This window comes from Scardinius erythrophthalmus (assembly GCF_964197995.2).
Source record: "Scardinius erythrophthalmus genome assembly, chromosome: 7".
Classification (NCBI taxonomy): Eukaryota; Metazoa; Chordata; class Actinopteri; order Cypriniformes; family Leuciscidae; genus Scardinius; species Scardinius erythrophthalmus.
In genome coordinates, this window is record NC_138227.1 from 8171714 (window position 1) to 8196125 (window position 24412).

Below are 24412 nucleotides of genomic sequence, written 5' to 3' on the forward strand. Positions count from 1 at the left end.
CGCGCGAGTGTGTGTGTGCGGGAGTTAAAGAGGAATTGAGGAAGCTGACATCCTTATGAATGACTTCTGTGTACAAGTGTGTGTGCGCGCTTGTGTTCGGGACTAGCTTGAACTTCAGTGTTTGACTATTTTGCAGTTTGCTTGTCTTAATCTGTGCGTGTATTCTTGCATGTGCGTGAGGACTCAATTACACACTTGAGCCGCTGATTACTCGTCATTACGCCTTTAAGAGCGATTGGGAGGGGTTGCCATAGTAACCTGACCCCAGAAGCCATTGAACAATTACTCTTGTACTTTCTAAGAAGCATTTAGGAAGCTTTCCAGCATCTGAGCGTAATTTATGACAAGCCTACACTCCGCGGTCTCAATCATGCTAATTCTATAATTAACAAGCATAATGCTATTAGCAGCATTCCAGCGCTGTTGCTGCATCTCTGAGCGTTTGGATGAACAAGCATCGTTCAACTGAATCGACTCACTGATGGATCACATCTTTCACATTTGACAACGGTTTGGTTTTGCATGGTCTTAGTATTGATAAGCTGATAGGTTTGATAATTGATAACTGCTTGGGTGATTAGCAAAAAGTTCCAAGGGTCTTGCTTCTAAAATAATCTAAATAATGGTGTTTTTTAATAAAAATTATAATATGCTTAATTCAATTGTATTTTTGTCACACCTTTTACTTCTAGTAAAAAAAAATTTACACTCAAAAAAGTTAAGCGTTTTTTCAAGATTTACACATTTCAGTTAATAGTAAAATTCCACAAAATGTAATTGAACAATCCTTTTTAAGAATTAAGAATTTTAAATAAGTAAAAAAAATAGAGCTTAATAAAATATTTAGTAAAAATCTTAAACTTAAATTTATACTATAATTTTTCTTTTTTTAATTTTCACATTCTCTTTTTTTCATTAAGATGTATAGAGTAGGTGTATTTTGGAAAGTCAATGTCTGTTCAGACACAAACTTTAAAGTCTTTTCTAAGAACACTTGGACATTTCCACCATTGTTGCTTAGGAAAAACAGACAAAGTTAATTGTTTTTAATTATTCAGACAAAATTAACATGTTCTGACCTTTTTTATGACAACATGCTCCAACAGTGGGAAGATGACATTAAATAGCATATTATAGGCTGTTTAATGGCTTTACTGCTATATTTAAAGATAAAATAATTAATGAAACAGCAAAGATCTATAAGACACCATGTCATACCAACAGATTATGCAATTAATAATTGTATGAATTCTAAAATGTTTGTGACAATCTGTCCCAACCTAAATACAGTTCGACCTTTCTGCTACTGAATCACCCTACTAGTATATTGTTATACTAATATAACAGAGTATTTCAGAGTATTTTTATAGTCGCTGAGCTAGTACAATACACATGTAAAAATATATCTGCTTGTACCAGCCCTCTAAGCTTATGGCTTCACTTTTTGCTTTTGTTGGGGACGATTTGAAAGCTGGTTATGTTGAGCGTGGGTTTAATATTCAGCATATTGTTTATTTGTTTCTAGATGTTTGCATATGAATATGTGAGCAGATTTTCCGCTGTAATCCATCTTTTGGTGGGCTCAGTAAACGCCACCATAGACATTTAAGAGACATACTATGCGACATTGTGAGATTAAGAAGATTACCTGAGCTGTAGTTGGTCAAAGTGATGCTAGCAGCACTAACTCGCCTAAACTAGCATGGGGATTCATGTTCTTCTCAGCAAGAAAGCGAAAACGAGAGGCTGTAAATTACGTCTTTTAGTCTGTCTGTATGTGAAATTCAGTTAGACAGCCTATATAGAGAGATTTACGAGAAAGGCTATCTGTTTTGTGGTAAACCTCACAGGACCTTTTTAATGGCCGTTAATCCCGCGCGCAGTTGGCGGGCACATTTAATCCCGCGCGAAACCCAAAGCCACTTTGGCTAAAAAGCCCCATCCTGTAACCATCCCACTGCTTTATCCACTTGTGCCCGCTCATATGAGGATGATACACAGTTAGTCTACGACAAGTGTTACACACGACTCGAGATATCAATCGGAGATTCGCGTCGTTCTGTGTTTTAAACTGTCACGTGAAAACGAGCGGGAAATGAAGCCGCGGTTGTGCGCGATGCAGCTGAGATTCTGCGGTTGCCATGGTAAAAAGTGGATTAATAGAAGTGACGCTTTCTTCCAGATCGAGTGGATGATTTCGCAACATCAAGCTGGCTTGAAATAGACCCCAGAAAATAAATTTGCTGGTAAGATGAGTAATTTAATTCAAACTTTTGAATTAATTGTGAATTCTTGTAGCCGTATATAGCATAGGTTAAGTATTCTCACAAGTAGGTCTATAGAGTAGAAGTTACTTTCAGGCATAACTAATAATGTGTGTGTGTGAATATATATCTCGACAGAAACATTTAATTTTTTATTCATAATTTGACAGGGCAAGTAATTAAGTTTAAGTATATGTTTAATGATTAAACTTTAATCATTGGTCTTGATAATTACCTTATCTGACTGAAAATTGTATGGCTTTATAGTGAATGTTATCGAAACCAACCCAATCATAACAGTTTTTTATTTTATTTTATTTTTTATTACACACATTAGGCTACCTTTTTGGAATCCCATCAATCTTCCTGCCAGTTGAAATTTCACCTTTTTTATTTTATTGTCTCCTGAGAAAATATCATAATGTGCACATATTAAAGGGGTAGTTCTTTAAAAAATATGTTATTTATTAAGTGCTCATGTCGTTCCAAACCTTTCTTATTTTCCGTGTGACTCAAAAGATGGTTCTTCAAAACATCTTCTTTTCTGTTCCACAGAAGCAAGTAAATCATATGGTTTGGACATGAAGATAAGTAAACATTTACAAAATGCTAATTTCTGGATGAATCATCCCTTTAATTTTGCAACAACAAAATTCAGTTAATTTTCCATCACATTACCTCCTTATTCACATCGGTGTTAATTCAGACTGTATCTGATCTTTCCAGCTTTAAATCCACTGGATTAATCAAACATCATTCCTTAGACTTTCAGTCTCGTACTAAAGTGCCACAAGGTGGAGGTCTTCTGCTGGTCGGTGTCTGTTTGAGGCGGGGTACCCCAAGGGATTGGTGTGGGGCCCCTCACATTTTAAAAAGCATTTGTGATCTTGCTTCCACAAATGAAGCTCCAAAATACAAAAAAAATGATGATTGGATATTGACAACATTATCAGTCACATGCAGACACCCTGTTCAATACCTGCGCTCTAGCTTTCAAAAACAGCAGAAAAGCATCCAAATCCACGGTCGGCGAGTCACTTACCCCTTAAAATCTCACTTTTAAACATGCAGTGTTAAAATAATCAGCAGTTGACGTGATTTCGTTTAGAGGAGAAGCTCTGGCTTGCAGGTGCCACGGCCGGTTGGATGCAGCCAGTCTCGGGGTTCACGGGTGGGAGGGGTTGAGTCGCGGACTGGGATGTGTGTGCCTGAGCGCGCTTCGGCAGTGTTAGTGCGTGACAAGAAGACGAGACGACACTACAGCTGTGGCTCTCCGGTGCCCCGCCGTTTACTGGGCTACCGACCCCCAAATCTCCGACGGATCACCTGTGGGAGGCACGCGCCATCAGTGACCTTAGAGAATTGAGGCGCGGGGCAGGTAAGAAGGACCGTCACCAAAACATCAACCTGTGCTCGGACACACTCTCCGCGTGAGTTTGGGTCTGTGGAAGCGATGATGTTCTGGAATTAGGAACGCGCGCTCTCTCTCTCTCTCTCTCTCTCTCTCTGCAGATTATCGACCGAGCGCGAGCATCTCAGTTGCATGGGTAACAGCATGACTTATTGGGAATCCATTACGTGCAATTTCATTTGCATTGCACATGTACGCAGTTCTGTATGACTTATTAAGTATGGCATATTTGCAGTGGTAAATATGCAAAATCTATCGGACGTTTTAAAGCCTGAGGGGTTGTTTATTTGACTGTGAGCACATGGAGTGATTTGGCCACTGCAGTGTGATGCGTTTCAGCACCGCGGACAGCGCGAGCTCCCGTTCTCCCGCTTATCAACGGCAAGGTCGTTCGTTCTCATCCGTCCCGTTTTGAGTGGAGCTCTCTGCCCTATCAGCCTGACATTTGCATTCATTTGAATTAAGTGAGCATTAAATGCCAGCATGATTTCAACGCGAATGCCTGATATTGACGAGGTTTTTGTGGGATTGCAGTTTGTTTCCCCTCCTATTGTTTCTTCTATGCCGGAGGCAAAATGATGGTTCTCTGCGATGCATTAGTTATTTTCCCCTCCATTCAGTTCTTGCCATAATGTTTCATTCGAAAGTGAGACAGCATTTTGGTTGTGACAGAGTGCCGCCTCTCTAATGGACCCCGTATAGCATGTTTTAACCAGGACCAAGGGTCCAATCTGCGGTTTGGCATGTGAAACTGGCCCTTGGATGCAGCTAAGGGAATTTTTATTTATTTATTCCTATGCCATTGTTGTGAGACTAAAAGGAGTTGCTTGCGAAAACCACACGGTGCAAGTCATCTTTTATTCTGAAAAATTGTCACCTCTTTTTTGGTCTCTATGTGGTCCTCACTTGGAATGAATGAGTCTGTCAGCCAATGTAAGTGGTTTTGGATTGTGTGAGGGCTTGAAAGCTCTCTCGGTTATTCTTGACAGCCTTGTAACAACGTTGTCTTTTCTGTTACACTTTAAGTCCGGCTGTTACATTCATACAGAACACGCACTTCGCACTGAAACATCTACATCAGAGAGGAACTTGCAACCATGTACACTGTATAAAGACTATTTTTTAGAAGTTGTAACCAATGAATATTGGAGTATATTTTACTATTCCAGTCTTTCATCTTTGCAATTCTTTGGGAAAGTTACTAATTATTTCTGAGTGAAAATTGTTTCAAAGTAAATCGTGCACTGAAACGAAATGGCAAATAACATTGAATTAAACAAAATGTTGAATAGCATTGTCATGTAAAACATTCTCCAATAATTGTTTTTTTAACAACATTTTTTTGCAGTTTCACTGCAGCACCAGAATGCAATAGAACTGTATCATCAAATATTGAACATAAAAGTTTAAGACGGTTGCGTGTGTGGCTAGTTTTAGGCTGAAGATAGCAATGTGCTGAAACGTTTCTCCTGTTGTTTTTATTCACTTTGCACTTTTTGCACTATGCAATCCATAAAATAAAAGACTTCTGTAGTCTGTACTGAATTCAGTGTGCGGCCAGCCACCTTCTTGCTGGTTTTATGCTCAACATTTCCCCTGTGTTGCTGTCGTGTGTGCATGTAATAATATTGCTGTGTCCATCTCCTCTCGTTCAAGGTTATGAGGCCCCTCATCTCACGCCGTCCCCAGCTCGAGGTTGCCACGGCAACGACCCAGCATCCGGCTCAGGGTCGCGGTGGAAGCTCTTGGACAAATGACAGAGCATTTCAAAGCCACAGGATCCCAGAGTCTCCCTTCGGTGTGGTAAAACACGGAGTCAATAAGTTGATAATTCAATTCGGAGTGATTAAGTCAATAATTGTCAATAAGTTCGGAGGGGGAACGAAGCAGCTGGACTGATCTTCCTCATCTCTTCAGCAGCATCACTGTGACTGTGCCTTTAGCACTAAAGTGTTAGTAACCGAACGGGAACAAAAACACCCTCTGATTTACTCTAAAATGTTCCCTCTCGTCGTTTTGCTATGGCGTCTGACGTCTCTCGCGACGGCGGCCCAAACTAACGAGAGGCGCGTCGTCGCCCACATCCCCGGAGACATCATCATCGGCGCGCTTTTCTCCGTGCACCACCAGCCGCCGGCCGACAAGGTGCACGAGCGCAAATGCGGTGCGGTCCGGGAGCAGTACGGCATCCAGCGGGTCGAGGCCATGATGCACACCCTGGACCGGATCAACGCCGACCCCAAAATCCTCCCCAACGTCACGCTGGGCTGCGAGATCCGGGACTCCTGCTGGCACTCCGCCGTGGCCCTGGAGCAAAGCATCGAGTTCATCCGCGACTCGCTCGTGGCCGCGGACGAAAGCGAAGAGGCCGGGGCCGGGACCAAGTGCGCGGATCCGAGCGCTACGCCCATGAAGGGGAAGAAGCCAATCGTGGGGCTGATCGGACCGGGATCCAGTTCAGTGGCCATTCAAGTGCAGAACTTACTGCAGCTGTTCAACATCCCGCAGATCGCCTACTCCGCCACCAGCATGGACCTCAGCGACAAATCACTGTACAAATACTTCATGAGGGTCGTGCCTTCGGACGCCCAGCAGGCCAGAGCCATGGTGGACATAGTCAAGAGATACAACTGGACCTACGTATCTGCCATACACACCGAAGGTGAGTGCACTGTGTTACATTTTAGAATTAATCAGTAACTGGATTCAGACTCATTCGACTTAAAAGTTGGAGTCATTTAGACCAATTCATTAGAAGAATCAGATCATAAAGTCCCCCTGTAGTCAATAATTTTATCCTTTAAAACTCATCTTTGATCACCAAAGTTACATATTGAAAAGTTTTTTCCTTGTATGTTCCAAATTTTATTATTTTTTTGTCATGCCTTAAAATAGCTTGAATGTAACTCTACACCCTTGCCTCATTTTCTATGAATATGCAAATGAGCCCCGCCTCCACTCACTCACTCACTCCAGCTCAGAGATCCACTGGTTGACGATCACACGTTGATCTGATTGGTTGCAAGGTAGTTTGTGACGTCAGAAACACCAGCGATTTCAAACCGTGTTTTTGAGACTGTCTTTGGTTCACTGCAGTTTTAAGGAGGAAATACTCAGCAATGGTGTCGACTTATGAATGTTTACATAATTTGTCTTAAAGCATATTAAAAACACCACATAGGAACATTAACAACATTAAAAGCTTGATTTTCACCACAGAGGGACTATAATAGTCTTTCTTTGTGAATTGGATTCAATGACTAACTCGATTCAGTTTGTGAGTTTTTTTTCCAATTTATTATAAGAATTGAGTCTTTCATTTGTGAATTGGATTCAGTAACTAATTTATTGGACTGATTCAACTTATGGGTCTTTCTGGCTGATTCAAAACAAGAATAGGATCATAAGAGTCATTTGTTTGTGAAGTGGATTCAATGAATAATTCATCAGAATGATTCAACTTGTCAGTCTTTTTGACCAATTCATTATAAGAATTAGGTAATAAGTGTTATTTTTTGGTGAATTTGAGTTAGCGAGTAATTCATTTGGCTAATTCAACTTGTGAGTCTTTTTAATCAATTCATCACAGGAATCATATCATAAGAGTAATTTGTGAAGTGGATACAGTGACCAATTCATTGAACTGATTCAACTTGTGAGTCTTTCTGACTGATTCATTAGGATCATAAGAGTCAATCTTTGTGAATTTGATTTAATGAGTAAATCATTAGACTGATTCAACTTGTGAGTCTTTTTGACCAATTCATTACAGGAATCAGATCATAATAGTCTTTTGTTTGTGAAGTGAATTCAATAACTAAGGCTGCGTCCGAAATTGCATACTCTCTCGAGGCACTTATTTTGAATAAGTACTTACCTAATTCAATAGAATGATTCAGCTTGTGAATCTTTTTGACCTATTCATTACAATAAGTGGATCATACTGTAAAAGTCACAGATGAATTAGCGAATCATCGATTAGACTCATTCAGCTTTCGATTCCTTTTGATCAGTTCATTAGAGGAATTGGATGAGAATACTGATTTGAATTGGATTCAGCTGGTAATTCATTTGACTGATTCAACTTGTGAGTCTTTTATGACTGTACTGGTCACGCTGTTCGCTTTACATGTATCCGGAAAAGGCATGCAATGGTTGTCTATTGCATTGTATCTCATCACATTCAATTCAGACTTCAGACTCTCAACTCTGGTAAAACATGATTTATTTTGCCATGCCGCTTTATCCTGCATCAGTGCAGTGCTGCTCACACACACACACACACACACACACACACCCGACAGCATCGAGGTGCATGGTGTCTGTTTCAGAAGTGTCATCAGAATTGTGTCAGTGTGGCCTCTTTAGTGTCAGATGGGAATTGTGTGTTAAGATGTCTGCGAAGCATGTGTGTGGATGCGTGTGAAGAGAGCGAAAGGCTCTTGAAAGTGTGAAATGGACTTTTCCCCGGCTACATTCACACAGTCATTTTTCAGGATTGAAAACTGTGTTTGTATGTATGTGTGAGTATCGAAATGTCACGTTCACAAAGCAACTTACAGTAGAGTTTCGAATGCGGTCTGTGTGAACGTGCAGCGAGAGTCCAGCCTGTGTTCTCACACAGAGCCAGTAATCAATGTGACTGACCAAAGTAATATCAAAGATGGCAATAAAACTGAGAAGTCTTATCACTTTTGGGCAGACTAGAGTCCAATCGAGCCAGGTGTTCATTTGTCAAATCTTCATTAACCGAAAGCATATCTGACATTGATATATTTTTCTGTCAGGACCACTATCGTCAAATAAGCCTGACAATTAGCATACAGTTCGGATTGGCGGTATAGTTCTGTTCTGGGCAAGAACTCCCTGAGCCTAGCATGGATAAGAGCGGCAAAACCCCGAATAAACAGAACAGAACCAACATGAACGTATGCAGATATCATTAAAGGTATAGCGGAGGATCTTTCCGAATTTTAGATAAGAAACGCCCTCTCCACTTTTTGAAAAAATGCACATGCGCAACACTCTATCTGCTCCCGAGAGGGAACGCCTATTAAACGTGTGCGAGGTTCTCCTTGTGCACGCTCTGTTTACAAGTTGCTGTCGGCATCACTCATACAAGATTACTTTCCAAAAGAAGATTTGCACTTTTTCTCCAAATAGCATGCCAAACTTTACCTGTCGAGTAGAAACTTCACGACTGAGGCATCAGTGGGAAACCCAACCTGTGTTATCAGCGCACGCCATCGTGTGAAACAATCTCCCAAAAACACTCTGATCTTGTTTCTCTCTTCTGAGGCCTTTCTCTTCTTCTCATACAGTTCGTACAAACTTTTTCTCTTGCGACCCTCAGACATTTTCAAAGGACCCGGTGAAACGGCGAGCTTCAATGAATGGCTGAGCTCTAGCTCACCACACATAAACACCTGAAGGTGTTTAAACAAATTCACCAGACACATAAACACCAGAAAGCGAAAATGAAGGGACGAGCACGTACGACGGCCTTACGTAAACATATCACCAGAATGATTGACACTTAGGTGGACCAATAGTATAGGTTACCCACCCGGAAAAAGAAAATCCTCCGCTATACCTTTAATTCAAGATTTTAAAGTACAACATAATTCGAGAAGTTATTCTGATTCGAAGGGAAACAGAATGCCAAATCCTGACTGAGAGAGGTGGAGCTGGGGAGGGAGGAGGGTAATTTGCTCCTGAGAAACACAATAGCTGTTGATAACACTGAAGGAGCTTATATATGAATGCTGTGATTGGCATCGTATTCCTATAGGTAGACGTGGATCAGCTGATGCGAGTTTGACTAACGTGATCTGCCAGAACTGACGCTACACTCGATGGAGAGCGGAGCATTTGAGTCTCTGATCTGTGTGTGAATGAAACCGCATTAATGACTGACGACCGTATCTTACTGTCTGCTGTCTGTGATGTCATCAGTCAATCAGAGTTGTCAAGATGATGTCATTTTCCTGCAGCTTCAGAGGGTTTAGTCACATGACGTTTACAGCTCGGGTGATTGGCTCGAGAGCAAATCCTGCACCAGTCGAGCAGCTGCCATTGAGATGAATGGGAGAGTTTTCCAGTTTTGTATTTCATTTAAAATGTTTTTTTTTTTTGTTGTTGTTTCATTTAGTATTAGGTCATTTAGGCTACTTAGCTTTTTCTTTTCTTTTTTTTACAGTTTAAGGATTTTTTTTTTAAATCAATAGGCTCTATCTCAGTTGTAGTAATATCTCTACTCTGCTCTTCTAATGCTCCAGCCTTATGGATCTGTTCTTACATCTAACATGTTCCTTTTCCTCTGTCACACACACACACACACTGTACTTCCTTCCCCCACTCCACTCAGTCTCCTTTTATCCCACTGTATTCCACGGCTCCAGAAACACCCCCCCCCCCCAACTCCACATCTGATCTCTAAGGCCCCGTCCACACTACTGTGTTTTCGTTTAAAAACGGAGAATTAAAACGAATACGATCTCCGTCCACACCAGCGTTTTAGCTGCGTATTAGAATTGATCTCCGTCCACATTAAAATGACTGAAAACGCGGATCACGTGACCATTCACCAACACTGGGCATACGCGTGCTGGTGTAAACCTAGAGACTTTCAGACATAGACTGTAAAAAAATGCTTTCAAACATCAAAATGTAATTTATTAATATGTATTTGTGTCAAAATGACATAAACATCTTTTCCTATTCTATTTTGCCTGGAAACGCTTCCAACACACTCTGTGTGTCGCATGAAAAATAGCCGTCGGTTCTATTTCTAGCATGCACGCGTTTGCCGCGCCTGAGACGCGGCAGTTTCTTACTGTAAGAAACTGTTCCAACGGGTGGAGTTTACTGGTACTGAATATTACCTGTATACTCCATGACTGATGACACCCAATCATAGAGCCGAGCGTGAGCCTCTGCGTCATCGTTTCTAAAGTCCTCCGTTTTGACCCGTCCACACTAAAACGCCCTCCGGAGATTCAAAACGAAAAACGGGTCGGCAGCGTTTCTAAACTTCTCCGTTTTGAGTCTTCGTTTTTGCCGTTTTAGTGTGGACGGGAGGTGCAAACGTAGCAAAAGGTCTCATTTTTTAAACGAAAACGCAGTAGTGTGGACGGGGCCTAAGACTCCAGAGGCTTGTGTGTGTGTGAGTGTGTGTGTGTGTGTGTGTGTGTGTGTAGGTTAATATTACATTGTGATAATCAAATGTCCTACAAGATCACAGCATTGTGGGGGTCAGACAGTGATCCCACAGGGAAATGGAGTAGTACACATAGTAAATTATGTTTTTTTTTTTTTTTTACATCTGCTAAAAGGTTTGTGTGATGGGTAGGTTTAGGGGTCGGGTTAGTGTGTGTGTGTGTGTGTGTGTGTGTGTCTGTGTGTGTGTGTGTGTGTGTGTGTGTGTGTGTGTGTGTGTGTGTGTGTGTGTGTGTGTGTGTGTGTGTGTGTGTGTGTGTGTGTGATGGGTAGGTTTAGTGGTAGAGTTAGTGTAATGGGATAGAAGGTACAGTTTGTACAGAATAAAAATCATTATGTCTATGAAGAGTCCCCACAAAGATACCTGAAACCTAGTGTGTGTGTGTGTGTGTGTGTGGTTCAGGGTTGTAAGCACTTTTACAGTCTGGTCCCCAAAGTGGAGGACCTGGAATGTGTCCCGTGTTTAATTAAGATGGCAGAGAGTGTAAAAATCTCTCTCTCTCTCTCTCTCTCTCTCTCTCTCTCGCTCTCTCTCTCTCTCTCTCTCTCTCTCTCACACACACACTCTAAGAAAAAAGAACATGTTGTTCACCTCAAGATACTTGTTAATGAACAGACAAAACAAAGACTCAGACTGAGTCATGCTGTAATAGATCAAGATTGTATTTGTTTTTAAGTTTTGTGTGTGTGTGTGTGTGTGTGTGTGTGTGTGTGTGTGTGTGTGTGTGTGTGTGTGTGTGTGTGTGTGTGTGTGTGTGTGTATACTTTGCGTTTTAAGTTCTTTGTGAGCGTCAACGCAAAACCTTTGCGAGAGAACGCAAAATCATTGAAATATTCTTTTCCTCCCATCTCATATTTTTCCATCACAATGTGCTCTGTGTAAAACTGTAATATACTGAAATATTATCATAATTTATACACTGAATATAGGTTAATAATGTAATGTATTCCTGTGATCAAAGCTGTATTTTCAGCATCATTACTCCAGTCTTCAGTGTCACATGATCCTTCAGAAATCAGTATAATATGACGATCTGATGCTCAAGAATTATCAATGTTGAAAACAGTTATGCTGCTTAATATTTTTATTAAGATACATTTTATGTCCGAATTCTTTTATGAATAGAATTTTTTTTGTAATGTTATAAATGTTTTACTGTCACTTTTCATAAATTTAATGCATCCTTGCTGAACAAAAGCATTAATTTCTTTAAAATAAAAAAATCTTAATGACCAAAATATTTGAACAGGAATGTGTGTGTGTGTGTGTGTGTGTGTGTGTGTGTGTGTGTGTGTGTGTGTGTGTGTGTGTGTGTGTGTGTGTGTGTGAAATAGACTTAAACAGAATATAATGAGCAGTATTTATGTGTGCTGCATTTGAAAGCATTTTTTACAAGATATTTTACTCTTCCTTTCTTAAAATCACGCTTTTGTGCAAGTAAAAGTATGATGACCGAATTTTAATTTTGGGATGAATTATCTCTCATTTTGTTCCAAACCTGTGTAACCTTATTTTTTCACAAAACAAGGCATTTAGAATAATGTTCACGCTGCTCAGTGTAAATTAGCGGTGTCTAAGAGGCTGTAAAGATACAAATAAATGACACTATAAAGTCCATATTTCTTATGCACTATGTTCCAAGTTGTCTGAAGTCGTCAGTAGTTTTGTGTGAGGAACAGCCTGACATATAGTTAACTTAAAATCGTCCCCTCTGACATTGCTCTTAAATCTCATTTGTGCAATTTAAATATGCGCATATTTAAATGTAACACATTTTGATCTGTTATGAGACGCCAATGATGACGTAGTGTTGCATGTTATTGCCATCACTTCTATGAGACACCAGCAAAGCATGCTGGGAAAATGCACACAGTAGTCATGGGAAATGAAGCCATTGTGTTCGTAATCAGCATTCAGTACAGATTGTGTTTGTGTGTGTGTGTGTGTGTGTGTGTGTGTGTCAGAATCTGGTGGAGTGTAACCTTCACTTAAGATCTCAAGGACTTCATCTCTCTTCCCACGCTCGCATCCGTCTCTCTCTCTCTCTCTGTCTGCGTCTCACTCATTCTCGCTCTTCTCCTCTCAGGAAGAAGCAGCTGTGGAGAGAGTGATTGAAGGATGGAAGAGAGATTAGTTTAACTAAATTGGGTGGAATTTAAAAGCAGAAAAAGTGGCATGAGACGAGCTCTGGAAGAGAGTGAGAGATTGAAGGAAAGTGAGTGAGAGACACAGAGAGAAAGCCAAATAGTGCGATTAGGAGAAGAATATCAGAGGATAGCAGAATGATGGAAAAGAGAAATAGGATAAACTCAGTTCGAGGAGCTCATCAAACACACTTGCTCTTACAACGATAAGTTCACCCAAAAATGTTCTCAGTGGAATTTTACAGAAAGGTTCTCAAATAATGTCATGTTTCGAAACGGAGCCTTTATTGTTGATGAGATCGTTCATCCAAAAAATGAGAATTCTGGCGTTATATATTCGCCCTCATGTCGTTCCATCCCTTCTTTCTTACATGGAGCACAAAAGAGGTCAGTGGGGGTCCAGTGTTGTTTTTCCGTTTCTATTCCACAGAAGAAATAGAGTCATACTCGCTTGGAACGACATGAGGGAGAGTAAATGATGACAGCATTTTCATCGTTGAGTGAGTTCCATTTAGAAGCATGACATCGTTGCAGAACCTTCCAGAATTCCACCGTTTGTTTGAGAGCTCATGTGTTTTATTTGAAATCTTTGCTCACGAGTGTAACTCTTTGGTCCAATTTGAAATGTTGCTATTGAACCAAGACGAAAATGCAACATTGTTACAATATAGTCCCCGTTTAAGAAAAGCAGGTCCGAAAATGCCCTTTTATTTATTTATTTATTTATTTATTTAATTTATTGCACATACAACACGAGTGATCAATTAATTCAACTCAACTTCAAGTCACATTTATTTGTATAGCGCTTTTCACAATACATATCGTTTCACAGCAGCTTTACAGAAAAAGCATTTTTCTACATTATAATTTTGAGTGATCTGTTATCAGATGTATTATGAAACATTTAATAATACAAGTCATTCAGTTAGCTAACATCATGTTTTGATAATAATTAGTTTATCTTTCTGCATTTGTAACTGGTAATGGATATAATGTGTCATTTTATTTGTGTGTTTGGTTGTCAGTAGTGAATAAGAATCTTATGACATGAATATTAAGATGTGCTAATGCAGATAATGAATATTCTCCCCCTCTCTTTTACTCATAACTCGGTATTGAGGAGAGTTTACAACTGCATATTTGAACCGTCATGCAGCATTGCATCTTTACGGAGCGATGAAAACACACGAGTCTCAGGTCAATGTTTGTCTCATTTGTTTTGGCTTAGGCTATGTGACTAGGTTTTTTAAATTGGGAGACGTTTTCGTCAGTACATATTATTTTACTATTTAAAACTGTTTAATATATTATTTTTAAGAGTGTACATACTATAAGTGTATAACATATTATTTAAGTACATACTATAACTAGAAATAAAAATTCAAAAAGTAACAGTAATGTAATCTTTCATGATGTTTCTTAGCTTGTTTCTGTAACTGGTGTGTTGCAGCAAGCATGTGATCATGTTAAAATTATATCTATCTATATTATTAGATACACTTTTCTTTATTGAAAAGGAGGTTCTCATCATTTTAGGGATTTAGTTTTAGCAAATTAACAAAACAAAATAATTCATTTTTAATTTGAATTAAATTTTACAAATGAAACCGCTCGTAAAAACTTTATCAGTAGAAAAAATGTAAATCCATTAAATATGAAAGTATTATGCAATCTTTAAGACATTTCTCCTTATATATTTATTTACATTTATTTATATATATACAGTATATATATATATATATATATATATATATATATATATATATATATATATATATATATATCACAATATACTGACACACACACACACACACACACACACATACATATATATATATATATATATATATATATACTGTATATATACACTCACCTAAAGGATTATTAGGAACACATACTAATACTGTGTTTGACCCCTTTCGCATTCAGAACTGCCTTAATTCTACGTGGCATTGATTCAACAAGGTGCTGAAAGCATTCTTTAGAAATGTTGGCCCATATTGATAGGATAGCATCTTGCAGCTGATGGAGATTTGTGGGATGCACATCCAGGGCACGAAGCTCCCGTTCCACCACATCCCAAAGATGCTCTATTGGGTTGAGATCTGGTGCCTGTGGGGGCCATTTTAGTACAGTGAACTCATTGTCATGTTCAAGAAACCAATTTGAAATGATTCGAGCTTTGTGACATGGTGCATTATCCTGCTGGAAGTAGCCATCAGAGGATGGGTACATGGTGGTCATAAAGGGATGGACATGGTCAGAAACAATGCTCAGGTAGGCTGTGGCATTTAAACGATGCCCAATTGGCACTAAGGGGCCTAAAGTGTGCCAAGAAAACATCCCCCACACCATTACACCACCACCACCAGCCTGCACAGTGGTAACAAGGCATGATGGATCCATGTTCTCATTCTGTTTACGCCAAATTCTGACTCTACCATCTGAATGTCTCAACAGAAATCGAGAATCATCAGACCAGGCAACATTTTTCCAGTCTTCAACTGTCCAATTTTGGTGAGCTTGTGCAAATTGTAGCCTCTTTCCTATTTATAGTGGAGATGAGTGGTACCGGTGGGGTCTTCTGCTGTTGTAGCCCATCCGCCTCAAGGTTGTGCGTGTTGTGGCTTCACAAATGCTTTGCTGCATACCTCGGTTGTAACGAGTGGTTATTTCAGTCAAAGTTGCTCTTCTATCAGCTTGAATCAGTCGGCCCATTCTCCTCTGACCTCTAGCATCAACAAGGCATTTTCGCCCACAGGACTGCCGCATACTGGATGTTTTTTCCTTTTCACACCATTCTTTGTAAACCCTAGAAATGGTTGTGCGTGAAAATCCCAGTAACTGAGCAGATTGTGAAATACTCAGACCGGCCCGTCTGGCACCAACAACCATGCCACGCTCAAAATTGCTTAAATCACCTTTCTTTCCCATTCTGACATTCAGTTTGGAGTTCAGGAGATTGTCTTGACCAGGACCACACTCCTAAATGCATTGAAGCAACTGCCATGTGATTGGCTGATTAGATAATGGCATTAATAAGAAATTGAACAGGTGTTCCTAATAATCCTTTAGGTGAGTGTATATATGTGTGTGTGTGTGTGTGTGTGTGTGTGTGTGTGTGTGTGTGTGTGTGTGTGTGTGTGTGTGTGTGTGTGTGTGTGTGTGTGTGTGTGTGTGTGTGTGTGTGTGTGTGTGTGTGTGTGTGTGTGTGTGTGTGTGTGTGTGTGTGTGTGTGTGTGTAAAAAGATGTGTAGTCAGTCATGCTGTACAACAACAACAACAAAAAAATTCCCATAAAATAAATTTAGTATATATATGTATGTATATATATTTACATTTATATATATATATTTATTTACATTTATATATATATATATATACTATTATTCTTTTTTTTTTCAATATACTAATGAAATTTAGGGACTGAAATGAGCCTAATAGTCATTACAATAATGTTAAAATGCTAAAATAAGTTTGTTTTATTCAAAATATATCTTTAATATTAAATATATACATTTTCTAGAGACAAACATGACCCAAACTTCCCTTGTTGAGATCTTTCATTTGAATAGAGGTGGAAAGTCCAGGGATATGTTTATTCCACCCATGAACTTAGCCAGCTGATTTCACTAATTAGTTCTAATTAGCTAGTATCTCCTGGCTAAAAAACTGTGCTTATTAGCAAATCCAGGTGATTAAAACAAAATACAGAGGACTTTTACTTTCTGAACCTGGACTTTCCAACTCTGCATTTGAATTACATTTTTTTTAATTAAACCGCTTGTAAACATACTTTAACAACAGGAAAAAAATGAAGTAATTCATTAAATATGAAAGTATTATGCAATCTTTTAAGACATTTCTCCTTATATAGAACCTCTTTGGCATAAAGGGCTCTTTACAATTGAGTCAAGAACCCCGCTGAACCGTTCTCTGTAAGAGCGCACTGCCATTATTCCAGCTATTCTGCATCCTTCAACTCTGCTGAAACCTGAAGATAACCGAGCTGTTATGAAATCCTCCGAAGCAAGGTTAGACTCGTCTTGTCTGGATCGGTTTCTTTTCTCTTGATCCCTTCACTTGCTTCCTTGCATCTGGGAGACAGTGCATTCACACACACACACACACACACACACACACACACACACACACGCACACACACCTGCAAGCACTTGCTTATGCGCTGGATATCGCAGGTCCTGTAGGAGAGGCGCGTCTCTTTGTTTCTCAGACTTCAGGGTGAATGAGAATATTTTGAATGATTATTAATGACAAACCGGCATGTTCTCCATGGCAACCTCTCTACCTTCTTTCACTCTCGGCCCTTTTCATTTGAATTGTAAACTGTGAGTTGCGTGGGTGGACGGAGTGAGCGAGAGAGACGAATAAAAGCGGGCTTGCGTTTGCGATGAGCGCGGGAACACAACCGGTTTAACGAGACACAGAATGTGCCCTTAACAAGCCACAACAACCTTTACCAGCAACAACAATCTCACAACCTTTTCTCAGCGACACACACACACACATGCTGCATTACAGACTTCGGCTCAAAAGGACACAGTGACACTCAAGAGCATACAGTCCTGCCTCGTTTAGTTGCACTGCCTCGTTTTATTTTATTTTTATTTTGTGTGTGTGTGTGTGTGTGTGTGTGCATTGAACAGTCTGTCTGTTAAGAATATGCCATGTCATAATTACCGCAAATAAGAGATGACAACATGTGACACTGTACTTGGAGCTGTTCGTGTCCTCAGAGTCGGGTTTATAGCCTAAGTTTCTCTATATTAAGAGTTTAAAGTTTTAATTACGAGTTCTAAGATCACGTGAATGCTTTTTACAAGTCAGAATAGTTACGTAATAGTTACATAATAGCTTGAATGTAACTCGACACCCTTGCTTCATTTATTATACGCGGTTCTATGAATATGCAAATGAGCCCCGCCTCCACTCACTCACTCAGCTCAGAGATCCACTGGTTGACGATCACACTAGAGTTCTCAACGGGCCTGAAAATTACAACCCGACCCGACCCGGCCCGTGGCTTTTAAAGCCCGGACCCGATGTAACCCGACACATCATCATTAATTATCTGCCCGAACCCGACCCGCGGCCCGACGCCGCGTCAGTTTTTCTTTTTCTCTCATACACGTATTATCATGACCAGCAGACGGGAATTCAAATCAACCTTTAATGTTCACGCCTTTTAACAATACAAACAATACAAACAACTGAAACAATACACTTTAAATATATAAATAGGCTGTAGTAGCGACGGTGAATTCACCTGCGGCAAGTTTACTTCTCACCAACTCCATCTTCTTCTCCAGGCTAAAGGCGTGCACGCAGCGGCGTCAGGTCTGCCCCCGCCCCTCTCCATGATGCACGTTACACGCAGCAGCCAGACTTTCTTTACGGTGACCAGCAGCGATGATTAATAAATGTTTGTTTTTTGTTTTTTTTACTGAGCGGAAAAGATTAGGTCCAAGCCCGAGGTCCGACCCGACCCGAGTCATTTGATTATATTTTCGACCCGAACCCGGCCCGAACCCGCGGATCCCGTCGGGTTTGTCGGGCCGACCCGACCCGTTGAGAACTCTAGATCACACGTTGATCTGACTGGTTATAAGGTAGTTTGTGACGTCAGAAACACCAGCGACTTCAAACTATGTTTTTGAGACTGTCTTTGGTTCACTGCAGTTTTAAGGAGAAAATGGTGTCGACTTATGAATTTACACATGGTGTGTCTTAAAGCATATTAAAAACACCACATAGACATATAAATTGGATTTTCACAACAGGGGGGCTTTAAATACTTAATAATTAAAATAGAGACAACTATAAGCAAGTCATTTGTAAGTTAAAAAACTGAATCTGTGGTGCCTTCTGTTTGTGTGAGCATCTCGACCGGCTCACCCAACAACACTGACTCAATCCTTCAGGTTATCAGATCTGATCTTTATTTTAGAGGCTGTGCTTCTGAGGTGTGTTTCTTAGCGTGTGTTTCATATGCATTTCATATTTCATGCATCTCCAGGGGGTCATGGATCTGTTGCCATGCTATTTTCACCACTACTTTTCGTTTCTGCCAAAACGGGGTGGAGTCTTGCAAGCATACAGCCTTTCTAGTGTAAATGTGTCTTTGTTTTCCGTGCAGCACTTCCTTCTTTATATTCACACAGGTGACAGCTGTGATGTTTTGGGTTTATTCTGGCTGTAGTTTAAACAGATCCATCCAATGCATGAGATACAGGATAGAATGGCCTGTATTTCATCTTGTTAGGAACTGTATCTCATGTTTTGTATGGTAAAAAGCTCAGAATGGAAAACAAGCTGATAATTATTTAAATGTGTGTATTTTTACAATTGAATGAAAACTTGGGACTTGGCACAGCCACAAGTATCATGATTACATGTTTTACACACCCATGTGTACTTGATTACATCAACAGAAAATTACTTTGAGAGATTGGAGAAAGTTATTGCATTTTCAAGAAAGCAAATTTTATTTTATTTGGAATAATGCGCACTGATGAATCATGCGCAATATGAGCGCTGACATTTATTAAGAAAGTAAATTGGGTTACTTTTGATTTCCTATTGTGAATACTCATTTCACAAACAGAACAGACATTTTTAGCTGCAGTTTATTCCTTTTTAAATGGAAAGAGGAATCAGTGATCGTCTCCAGCCCTGGTGGAATTGAGGAAATGTGTTTCTGAATATGCCGTCTCACACCCCGATCCGCTGTGGGCTGTTTACCGTCATCCTAACCCTGCTGATGCACTGTGACATGTACAGAAGCATCTGATCTCTGTGGCCATACCGTTACTTCATGAGCCAGACCAGGTCCGTATGTAGCCAATCACAGACATATCTGTTGAACTCTTGAACACAATGGCCAATCAGGGGTTTAAGTTAGTCAGAATCCACTTTTTTTGTTTTTGTTCTGCACGCTCGCGAATCCACTTATAACAAAGTGTAGACACGATGTAAATAATAGTGTTAGAGCCATAACTACATTAACAATTTTGTAATATTTTTCCTTAAATTAAGAGTGAATATGTTTTGATAAATTGTTATTTGTATTGTATCGCGAGATTTGACTAGTTTATACGTGCAACGTATACGTGAAATAATTTGAAGAAGAATAAGCCAGGGTTGGTGCTAGACAGTCTTTTGACCGTGAAAAGGATCGAATTCATGTTTTTGGAACGTGTATAATTGTATAAAATGTGTAATATTTCTCTTAAAATGTAACCTGAAAATGAAAAAGTTTTACAAGACAAGTTATGGATTCACACGTCAAATCCTTTGACACAGACCTTTGTGAGATCTGAACTGAAGTGAGTAACAGATTTTTAGAGATTATAAATGGAGAGCTCTTTAGATGCATGTATGCCAATTAACATCCTTTTAGCACTTTAGCATAAACATATATATAATCTAATGTTGACATCAGCTGGAAAAAAAGTGTAATATTTAATAACATGTTATGTTGGGCTAATTTAAACACTGCCTGCATCATGACGTGATTATAATAAATTATCATGTGTTAATTAGGCTTAACAGTGCAGTTAGCATTAGATTTACAAGTTCACGACTCTTCATGACAGACGTTGATGTTTCTGAAATTGTTTCTTTTTTTAAACCGCTTTATAGCAACTGTTTTTGCTTGTTTTAAACAGCAAGTAAAGTGCAGTTTATTTTCTTTAAAATACATTTAAGCTTCTGTAATTGTTTTTTATGATTATTTTAGTGATATTGCAACTTGTTTTAACTTGATCAAAAAATGTTTTTTTTTTTTTATAAAGAAACCATGACTAGGACTGCAGTATAAAGCATTGATGAGTTAATATCACTAAAGTATGTAATTTCCCATATGCTCAAATTGGGGAGACTGGCTATTGCTCTCTTTTTTTGTCAATTTGTACTTGTGTGATTCTTTTTTCTATTTTTTTTTTTGTTAATTACAACTGTTTATCTCTATTTGTGTTATATTATAGTAAATTGCAGTTTATATGAAAGATGAGGATTTGTGTTAATTTTTTGGCAGTCCAGACTGATCCTTTCTCAAGCCAACAGTAATTTCAGCCATGAGTAATTTCCCTCACTTGATCTTCTGAGGCCGGTGCTGAACACTGGCGGTGGCTACACGTGTTGGATCAGAACATTGAAAAGACCCAGAGAGATTATAAATGCTGAAAACGAAAAAAGAAAACTTTATTTATGTTGTAAAATAAAAGAGTCTCCATCTCTGCAACCCAATTAACTTCATAAAATGTTTTATTATGAATTGAAAACGGATATTTGGTGAAAGCGATTGCTATTCATTAACATTGAGCAATCCCCATATGGCCTTTCAGCGGAACAACTTATTACTTATATTTTATGTCACGAGTGCCATGAATAAGGTCCACGGACGATGATCAGATGAAGATGAATTAAAAAATAAAAGTGTTTAATCAAACAAACTCAGATGGGCTAATCCATGGGGAACATACCAGGCAATCAAGGCAGAGAAACGAGGAACTTAAACACACACTGATAACAGACTAAAAGACCAACAGGTGTGATGATCAGATTAATTACATAGTAACTAATGATGGCAGGAAACATGAACAAAAACAACGAGCAAATGACTGTTTATTCGTGACAGTATCAGATTGATTAGAAGAAAAAAAAAAAGTTTGAAAAAACTATTTCAGTCTTTTGTATTTCTCAATTTCACATTTAATTTGCTCAGAAATTGCTAGTAAACTTCACTAATATTTACAAAGAAACACATCGAGATAAACGTGACATTTTTAAGTAGAAAAAGTGGTCACACTTTATATTAGGGTCCAATTCTCACTATTAATTAACTAGTAACTATGACTTTTGGCTCAATAAACACCTAATTACTACAGCTTATTAATAATTAGTAAGATAGTTGTTAAGTTTAGCTATTGGGTAGGATTAAGGATGTAGAATATGATCATGCAGAATAATGCATTAATATGTGTTTTATAAATACTAGTCAGTATCCTAAAATGCATGCTAACTACAGTTAATAGTAAGAATTGGACCCTAAACTAAAGTGTTACCAAAAAACTCGTTTTTTAGAAAGTAAATAGTGTCAGTTTTGATTTTATGTTGGTTTCCAGGCACTGCGCAAAAACAAACAAAAATAACGACTTTATTCCACTTTTCATTTCCTTCTCTCTGGGCCTCGAGTCTTTTCACGTAGTGTTTATGCGCAGCGCGTCTATTTTTCACATCACCACGTATCACACATGACCAGAGTCGCCCAATAGTGAGCCTACGTGGTGACGTGCAACACAGACGCACTACGCTTAAACACTACGTGAAAAAACTCGAGGCCCAGAGAGAAGGAAATGAAAAGTGGAATAAAATCGTTATTTTTGTTTGTTTTTGCGCATAAAAAGTATTCTCGTCGCTTTATAAACTTAAGATTGAGCCACTGGAGTCACTTGGACTATATTAACGATCTCTTTAATACATTTTCTGGGCCAGCAAGTTATAGTGTCCATAAGCCTGTGGAGGAGTGATCCAGCACTCAGATTTCATCAAAAATATCTTAATTTGTGTTCCGAAGATGAACGAAAGTCTTACGGGGTTGGAACAACATGAGGGTGAGTAATTACTGACAGAATTTTCATTTTTGGGTGAACTAACCCCTAACTTCCACTAAAATTAAAAACTAATGAATTACTTCATTAATGTGTTTACTGTGTTAATGGACTGAGGATGGGAGTAGGATTCGGTATTCAGTTTCGGATTCGGCAGAATCTTAACCAGTGGATTCGGTATTCGGCCGAACCCCAAAAATCTGGATTCGGTGCATCCCTAGTTTTAAGCGTTACAAAAACCTGTCAAAAATCTTGAAATACACCATCTGAACAATGTCTGAGGTGTGGTAAGTATAAGCGGAATAATTGACTCTGAATTATTGGAAAATAACGTATGTTCTTCCATTTAAACTATCTCATTGTTTGTAATACAGTACATATTAAGTTTGTCATTTTTTTGCTCCGTCCCCATTTACTTTGATTACGTGACAAAAGTGCCATGAAACTCGCATTGTGTTCCACTGAAGAAAGAAAGTTACTCAGGCGTGGAAAAACATGAAGGCAAATAAACAATGACAAAAAGTTCACTTTTGGCTGTACACTGTACTTTTCTCATTAAAGTCCTCTAAAGGATTCACACACACATAAAAACACGTCTTCTCTGTGTATTCGCCACGGCAATTAACCACGATGTCACACCAAATCTAAATAATAAGCGCGGATCAGTTTTCCATGAGTTCCGGATGCTTGTTGTTTGGTTTTGAGTTTATTAGGATATGAGGGAATGCTGTGTGTGTTATTGAGATCACAGTCGTCTGCGGTCGCATCGACCTGAGTTACACTCGCTCAGATTGAACTGGAAATCTGCCCAGTCTCTCTCTCGCGTGTTCCTTTAACTGCTGTTCTGTGGTCAGATCAAATGGACGAGCTCACTTCTGCGTGCAAATGAATCAGAGTCACTTCTCTGCTCTGATGAAAGAAAAGCTTTTCATTGCTGTTAAATAATCATCCCTTTAATTCAAGAGATCAGATGAGAGTGAATGATGTGTGTGTGTGAATTAGAGTGTGTGTGTGTGTGTGTGTGTGTGTGTGTGTGTGTGTGTGAGAGAGAGAGAGTGTGTTTGAGTGTTTGTGTGTGTGTGTGTGTGTGTGTGAGAGAGAGTGTGTTTGAGTGTTTGTTTTTGTGTGTGTGTTTGTTTGTGTGTGTGTCTGTTAATGTTTGTGTTTGAGTGTGTGTATCTGTGTTTGAGTGTGTGTGTGTGTGTGTGTGTGTGTGTGTGTGTGTGTGTGTGTGTGTGTGTGTGTGTGAATAAGTGAGTGTTTCTGTGTGTCTGTGTGTGTTTGCGTGTGTGTGTGTGTGTGTGTGTGTGTGTGTGTGTGTGTGTGTGAATAAGTGAGTGAATAAGTGAGTGTTTCTGTGTGTCTGTGTGTGTTTGTGTGTGTGTGAATAAGTGTGTGTTTCGTTTGTGTGTGTGTGTGTGTGTGAGTGCTCGTGTGTGTGTGTGTGTGTGTGTGTGTGTGTGTGTGTGTGTGTGTGCGCATGTGCGCGCATGTGTGAGTGTATTTGTGTGTGTGTATGTGTGTGTGTGTGTGTGTGTGTGTGTGTGTGTGTGTGAGTATGTGTTTGTGTGTGCGTGTGTGTTTGTGTGTGCACGTGTGTGTGTGTGTGTGTGTGTGTGTGTGTGTGTGTGTGTGTGTGTGTGTGTGTGTGTGTGTGTGTGTGTGTGTGTGTGAATTAGTGTGTGTGTGTGTGTGTGTGTGTGTGTGTGTGTGTGCACATTTGTGTATCCTAAATCTGCTTT

At 39.3% G+C, this 24412-nt stretch overlaps 1 protein-coding gene across 1 annotated transcript in view; it reads left to right on the forward strand.

The window, feature by feature from the left end:
• Nucleotides 1-5673: 5673 nt before the first annotated feature.
• Nucleotides 5674-24412, forward strand: part of grm5b (glutamate receptor, metabotropic 5b) — a gene marked incomplete at both ends in the record, with an annotated part of 66927 nt that continues 48188 nt past the window's right edge. The window contains one exon of the mRNA XM_081370048.1: nucleotides 5674-6337. Within this exon, the coding sequence (XP_081226174.1) occupies nucleotides 5674-6337 (664 nt within the window). The remainder of the gene's footprint in view (nucleotides 6338-24412) is intronic.